This window comes from Cynoglossus semilaevis, chromosome 13 (genome assembly GCF_000523025.1).
Source record: "Cynoglossus semilaevis isolate Cse_v1.0 chromosome 13, Cse_v1.0, whole genome shotgun sequence".
Classification (NCBI taxonomy): domain Eukaryota; kingdom Metazoa; phylum Chordata; class Actinopteri; order Pleuronectiformes; family Cynoglossidae; genus Cynoglossus; species Cynoglossus semilaevis.
The window spans coordinates 11037132-11045064 of NC_024319.1; the positions used below are offsets into that span (position 1 = coordinate 11037132).

General features: G+C 36.4%; 2 protein-coding genes across 2 annotated transcripts in view; both read left to right on the plus strand.

Annotated features, from left to right (window-relative positions):
* Window positions 1-4414, plus strand: part of LOC103388569 (metalloreductase STEAP4) — a 6509-nt gene extending 2095 nt beyond the window's left edge. The window contains exons 6-11 of the mRNA XM_025061564.1: window positions 30-163; window positions 256-350; window positions 449-559; window positions 997-1039; window positions 1275-1439; window positions 3241-4414. Of these exons, the coding sequence (XP_024917332.1) occupies window positions 30-163; window positions 256-350; window positions 449-559; window positions 997-1039; window positions 1275-1439; window positions 3241-3498 (806 nt within the window). The 3' untranslated portion in view covers window positions 3499-4414. The remainder of the gene's footprint in view (window positions 1-29; window positions 164-255; window positions 351-448; window positions 560-996; window positions 1040-1274; window positions 1440-3240) is intronic.
* A 799-nt stretch (window positions 4415-5213) lies between these two features.
* LOC103388570 (C-reactive protein-like) lies at window positions 5214-7565 on the plus strand. The gene is given in 5 exon segments (NM_001294222.1): window positions 5214-5285; window positions 5392-5446; window positions 6283-6385; window positions 6465-6762; window positions 6859-7565. Coding segments are annotated over 5 exon segments (687 nt in total). The 5' UTR covers window positions 5214-5273; the 3' UTR covers window positions 7078-7565.
* Window positions 7566-7933: the final 368 nt, after the last annotated feature.

Consider the following 7933-nt stretch of genomic DNA (forward strand, 5'->3'; position numbering starts at 1 on the left):
TTTCCCCCGGGGGCTCTCCCCGGGGTGGGGGCTGCCGCTCCGTTTGGCCGTCGGCCTAACTGCCACATTCTTCTTTTACCTGGTCATTAGAGATGTCGTTTATTCCTATGTAGAAGATGGGAAAGACATCTCCTTCAGGATCATGGTGTCTCTGGCCAACAAAGTATTTATTTTGATCTTCTTTTACTGAAATAGCATAGTTGTTTTTTTTTCTAAATGTAATTGTTTCAATATTCACCTCTGTTCATCTCTCAGGTGTGTCCCATCGTGGCCATCATCATGTTGGCTCTGTGTTACCTGCCTGGTGTCGTCGCTGCCATTCTTCAGCTCTACAGAGGAACCAAATACAAGTCAGTTATCCAGAGATTATCTATTAACTTTTTAGCTCATGTCACTCTTTAACAAAGATTGACATTTGGCTTTACATTGAAACTGTTTTTTGTCGTAGGCGCTTCCCTGATTGGCTGGATCGATGGATGCTCTGCAGGAAGCAGTTAGGACTGTTATCACTGGGCTTTGCTTTCCTCCATGTTCTCTACACACTCATAATTCCTTTCAGGTATAATATGTTTTACCAAAAGTTTTATTTGATCAACCACTTACTAAGTGTAAAAACAACATTTGTGACCATTATCTTACCTAGAGATTCTATTGCAGTAGTTGTTTAAAACCATAGTACTGTATACTAGCAATTATTAGTCCTTTTAGTATTTGTTAGCATAAGCAATTCTCTCATTTTATGGATAGACAATTCATATAAAATCACCTTAAATTTTGGGACAATTCTACTTATTTTATTTATCTAATAATGTGAATATGACTTTACGCGTAGATAAACATGAAGTATATTTGGAATATACTTCATATTTTACAGTTGACAAGCTGGCACTAACCAGTTTAATTAGATAAACTGTTCAGGAAGTTAAAGCTGAAAGAAAAGAACAGTTATATACTGTATCTTACAGTGCATTTATAAAATGTTTTTTTTTCTCCTAGACATTATGTGAGATACAGAATTGCTGCAAGCACAATCTTAAAGGTAAGAAATCACACGTCAAATCAAATGTTTTTAGTGTTTATATTGAATGGGCCAATTGACTAGATTGTGATACATATACCTTATGTTTCGTATTTCTCCTCTAATTCTATTATTTGTCAACACATCATTACATCAAGTCATAATCCTTTATGTTAAAACATATTTTAAAATAAACACTAATTCTGCTTCTGAAAATAGTAAAAAATACATTTGATTTATTGTCCAACACTTCCAGATGAGAGAGAACACGACAGCAGTGCTGGACACCACCCTGGCCTGGCGCACGGACTCCTTCTACTCTATGGGAATTCTAGGCTTCGGTGTGTACATCCTGCTGGGAATTACTTCTCTTCCCTCCGTCAGCAACGCTCTCAGCTGGAGAGAGTTCAGCTTCGTACAGGTGAGTGACAGTGAGGATTTTGTTATTCTTTTTTATCATGGATCTAAATCAAACAAAGCTACTGTGAAAAGGGATGTGACAGGATGTGAGGCTAAATGACGATGATAATATATCAACTGGTATGTAAACATGGCGAAAAAGCCAATTAGAGTGACATTTGTTGGCAAGGTGGGACAGATAACCAGAGATCTAATCACAGACAAGGAGTGGCTGGTAGTAGAATAAACAGAAAACAGAACGACGGCAGGTCAGTTTAGAATTTTATATGTCCATATATACAGTATGTTAATCAATGATATCATATAATACTGGATAATTTTTTTATAATAATAATAATTATTAACAATAATAATAATAACAATAATAATTATGTGCCTGATAAAACATTTTTTAAAATATTAATATAAAAAATGTTTTATTAGGATGCCATTAAAGCTGAAATAGCACTTTATACTGTAAACAGATTTAATAGATGTTTAAATTAAATTAAATTAAATTACAATTTAGTCAAAAGATTTGGCCTATATTAAAAATACAGTGATTAGCAGACCAGTTTGATTCTTCTTACGATTAAAAATAAAATAAAAAAATCCAAACTTAGGTTCCAGTATGGATCAAATGACTTCCTCATCTCGTCTCTGTGGACTGGAGGTGCTGTAATTGACAATCAGATCGATGTTTCAGTTAATGCAAAGCCACTTGCTTTCAATATTAAACAGGCTCACTGCTGATTTCCACTTAGAATGTGTCCTGTGGAAATCAGCCTGTTATGAAATCTTCAGCGTATTTCTCCTATTAGACCTGTTTATGCTCTCGGCCTCTGGAGTTCAGATAAATGCAGAAACCTACTGAGATGCCACTGGTACCGCAGGGAATGTGGTGGAAAAACAAACAACAAGTTTGCTCTGTTTTTTAAATGACATCCTCTGACCGCCATTCAAGCTGTAACTCAGTGGTTCCCAAACTTTTTGGTTTGCAATGACAAAACACAAACACAAATTTCTGGCGACCAAAGAGACATTTTGGTATTGGTCATTTGTGCAGTCACATGATTGCAGTGTGAGCTGATGAGATATTTTTGTATGCATTTTATTTGTCATAAAAATAATTTTAAAAAGAAAATAGTTAAAAAAAATTTGATCAGCAAATAAAAAAAAATTAATTACTAAACATTTCAGGGGACCTCATTTGAATTCCAGGCAATCCCCCGTGGGTTTGTGACCCCAAGGTTGAGAAACACAGCCGTATAGTAATGGCTGTTGATGAGTCTGTAACTCAGCTCTGACACAAAACACAGGAATTCAATTTCTCATATTTAGTCGCTAAATATTTTACTGTATTTGTTTTCACCGGGGCAGACGTGAGTATTTTCTCCCCCCTTTTTTTGCACCTCACATTGACCAACGTGAATTAACATTGGACTGACTGCAGGGAATGAGCTCATTCATAAATGTAACTGGGTCATGTCACACTCATATTCTTCCAGCCTTCCCCTTTACTCCCGCTCAAATTAGAGCAACGCTTTAAATGTTAAGTTATTCATCAAGTGTAATTTTGGGGCATACGTTATCTCCGGGCAAAGTCTTTCAGTTGTGTTCAAGAGTTAAGAGCAGATGTGTGGCTCCACATAGGTTTATGTCTGGATCAGTGTGTGTGCACATTCACATTTATGCACAGTTGTTAAAATCAGGCTACTGCTGAAATAAGAAATAATACATGTAATATGTTTTTGTTATTATGCGCCGTAACTCTTTGTCTCGCTTCTCCCTCCTCCCCTCTCTCTTTCTGTCTTTCAACTCAGTCCAAACTGGGTTATCTCACGTTGTTCCTCTGCACCTTTCATACCTACCTGTATGGTTGGAACAAGTTCCTCAGCCCGTCTAACTACAGATGGTACACTCCTCCGGGCTACATGCTCAGTCTGGTATTGCCGTCAATTGTATTGGTGCTTAAACTGTTGCTCCTGGTGCCCTGCGTGGACCGCAGTCTCACCCGCATTCGACAGGGCTGGGAACGGACTGATCCGGAAGATGCCAGTAAGCAAGCCCTGCTAATGTAGCATCCCTCGACCCCCCCATTTAGAAGTTACCCTCCAGCCCCCCTACCTCCCCAGGAGCAGCTCTCCCACTGCGTTTTTTATAAACGCAATGACACTAAAGGCATTCCATTCTCATGTCTGAATTCCAGATTGAAACATTAGGTTACATGGAAATGAAAACACAAAGACTCTGCCGTATCACGTGAAGGTTTGAACAACAATCCATGTTCATAAAACCACACGGCTTCTCTTTTGTTGTTCCTGTTGAAATTGTTCTTGCAAACACGTTACATAATGACATTTTAAACTACATTTTATGCAGGAGCTTTTCATCTTTCTGAGGTCATGACCTCGTCCTCATATTAAATCTGTGACGGACTCATTTTTCTGTTCAGTTCTGTGAATTCTGTCATTCCATTTGATGGTGCTCATGTCTTCAGCTCCGACACAAACATCTACAGGCAACAGTATCTGGACCTGAATGTATCAGGAGAGTCGTCTTCCATGAGGGGAGACATTTTCCCATCAGGCTCAAGCACGTCCAATAAACTGCCCCTAAAATACATTAAAAATAAGGAAACAACACTGATAAAGAAATTTACCATAAACAAAAATACCCATAAGTACTTGGTAATGTGAGGAGCGCTGTGGGTATCAGCAACCTGACATTTAAAGAATGTAAAGCGACAGGTGAGGTCGACCTTTTGGGGCTTGAACCGAACACCTTTTTCCATTTAATTAACTGGAACTCATTCTTCACCAGCATTTGACTGCGATCCATTTAATGTATTTCAAGTTTTTTTCACAATCTTCAACAATATTGTATGGATAACTTGTGTTCACGTGATTATCTGTATTTCTTGTATGTAATTTGTAATGTTGAGATTTTTATTTGTTTGTTTTTCACCTTTTAAATTACATTTAATTGTGAATAGTCTACATTGTAGTCTGTGTTTTCATTTCTGTGCATTTTAGTGCATTGTTTTGAAAACCAATTTGACACTACCATAGTCCTAAAGTGATCTCTGATACGTTTTTGTTTTCCTTGGAAATATGAATCTAAAATATTTCATGACAATTAATACATTAATGCAGTAGTTTTTACACCTTTTGTTACAGCGCCCACTTCTGTTGAAAGGACTGTAGCCGAGGCCCCAACCATTTTGACACAATCCAAGCAATTGCCTCAAAACTCCAATTGATTTTATTTCAAACAATTTAAGTCCAAAAACACATTCTTACCTATAGAGAGAGAGCAAATCAGTTAACCATTTCGACTGTACACAATTTAAAACAATATTACAAATGAATTTAATATGACATGCGCGTTCTTCGAAAAACCACATATTGTACTACAAAACCTGGTGGTGGAGTCTTTAGCTAACATATTTTGACATCTCCTAGTTATATAGTCAGTAGTTATTTCAAACATTCATGCAGCAAGTCTGGGTTTTGCCGCATAAATGCAGACCGAAGGTGTCCTTGTGAGACCGGGTTGGTCCGGAGGGTGGGCCGACTAGTCCGGAGTTGGTCCAATTGCAGACCCGGAGATGTACGGCCTGGGTCAAATGTGGTCCGGCTTGCCTGAAGATGCACAACGAGGGTGTTATAGATGTTTACGTAACTGTGCCTGCTTACACCACACTAATAATTCTGCTGAAACAACAGGAAGTGAACGTGATTTCCACACCCTTTTGAAATAACACTTAAAGGAAGTAAACTGAGGAAAACTCACAGTGACATGTGGAAACAGTGAAAGAACATCAGAAGAGTCCAATCACAGAAAATCTCGAACAATGGAGTACAAGGTAAGAGATACATGTGCAAAAGTGAGTAACAATAAATGGCTAATAACTGAATTTGCTGATAATGCTGCATTAAATGTTAATGCTTGTGTTCATTTTGGATTCTTAGATGGCTTTTCTGCTCATGCTGGTGATGCTCACATCATGGGTTGCAGCTCTACAAGGTAAAATAGATCCAACTATTTATTCGACTAGTTCAGTTTTATTTTGAATTTGGTTGTCTTCTTCATTATCACATTATTGTTTAAAATAAGATTATTTCATGTCCCGACACTTATACACTATATCTTAAAAAAAATTTAAATGATGCCTGCAAATAAAACAATAAAGACTTTAAATGAAGGTTTACTTAAGGAAGACTTAATGCAGCTATGCATCTTAGAAAAAGGAAGTCATTGTTGCTCAAGACATCCCTCTCTCACACACACAGCAAAGCTCCTTGGGAATGTGGCATACAAATCTTAAATTATCACCATTTTGTCCACAAAAGCCACTAACTTCATGAGCATGAGCCTTTTTGAAATCTGCAACGTAACTAAAAAAAAAACACTCTTATTATAGGTTTATGTTTCAGTTTGTTTTAGAGACAGGACAGACAAAATACAGTGTACAAAAAATTGGTCAGCTGTTGAAAAAGCCCCAGTAAAAATACTAAAGATATCGGTAAATGTGGTCCTTTAATATATAATTAAATTTTATTACCAACAGATGTTTAATAACTAAATCTGACCATTCAAGTATTTGTTGGACAAAACCAAAAAACTTTAAACAAATAAAATGAAAGTCTATTCACTATATATTTGTTATAACTTTGTCATTGATATATGTTAATATTTATTTGAAATCATGGTTAAACGTTAGGATGTATTTAATATTTTTGTATCTACGTGCTACAAAAGGCACAGCTTAAAGATTTAGTTTTGATTACACACAAAAAATGCAAAGTAAGTAAAATAAAGAAGAAAAAAAAACAAATAAGAATTTTTTTTTCTATTTTCAGATATGTCAGGAAAGATGTTTACCTTCCCAATAGCGTCCAACAGAGCGTATGTAAAACTGATCACAGGAACACAGGAATTCAAAGCTGTCACGATCTGCCACAGGTATGACAGACTATAAGAACCTTCTGTATGCAGTGTAACATACGGTACGTTACAGTAACGTTGTCTGTCATGTCTGTAGGTCCTTTACAGACCTGCGAAGAGATCACGCTCTCTTCTCTATGGCCACACCCTCACATTACAACAGCTTCCTGCTATTTTGGGATAACACAAACAAGGAGTTGGAGCCTCATGTAATGGATAAGAAAGCGGAATATGCTGGACTGGATTACAAGATGAACATGTGGCACTCCATTTGTACTACATGGGACAGCACGTCAGGAATAGTGCAGATATGGTTTAATGGATGGCCTTCAATCAGAAAATATTCTGTAACTGGACAGATTCAGAGTAGCTCTTTTGTCATTATCTTAGGACAGGTATAATAAGAATGACAACACTGCAGCTGGATTTACTTAGACACGACTGTCAAACGATTGTACATTAATATCATTCTTACTTTTCTGCCCATACAGGAGCAGGACTCCCATGGTGGAGGATTCGATCAGAGCCAGTCTTTTGTGGGTATGATGACAGACGTCCACATGTGGAACTACGTCCTCTCTGGCTGTGAGATTAGGAACTACTCAGATGAACGGAACTTCACACCAGGCAATGTGATCAGCTGGAAGGCACTTGAATTTGAGATTGTTGACAAAGTGCTGATAGAGGATAGAGTAACACAGTGCTACTGAACCTAAACACTGGTGCTTGAAGGGTCACAGATGTTACCATAACAAAGGATAATTAATCTCTGTTGCTATATACAAATGTATTTAAGCATACACAAACCTTAAAAATAACAAAAGATGGTACTCTTGATATTTACTGTCAATGTGTAACCTTTACTAACTGAAAGAAAACCATGAGAAACGCAAAATTAGCTAATGAACTGACACAGACAAAAAACACTTTAGCATGATTAGCATGAAGAATTAAATTAGCTGCAAAGGACGCATTGTAGACTGTTAACTTAGGGTCAACTTTCACCATACACAAGAGCAAAAAATCTACAGCAACACACTGTAGTGGCGGACAGACAACGGGAGATTTTATTTTTTAACAATTTTATTTTTGATAAATCTTTACTGTTTAATTTTTTTTAGGTTAGAAAATAAGTTACTGAACAAATCTCCGAAAATAAGTTTCTCAAAAATGACTAAAAATAAACTAATTTGCCTTAAAATACTTGGCTATGTCCATTTTTGTGTTTAAAATTCAGAAAAAAATATACTTTTTTGGTACGCCAACCTTTGATCACAGTATACCAATAAATTCCTGAACAAATCTCCGAAAATAAAAGTTTCTCAAAAATGACTAAAAATACACTCATTTGCCTTAAAATACTTAGCTATGTCCGTTTTTGTAGTTGAAAATCCAGAAAAAATATACTTTTTAGGTACTCAAACTTTTGATCACAGTATAACACTATACCAATAAAATCCTAACCAAAAATCACCGAAAATAAAGTTTCTCAAAAATGACTATGAACAAATCTTCGAAAATAGAAGTTTCTCAAACATTACTAAAAATACACTAATTAGCCTTAAA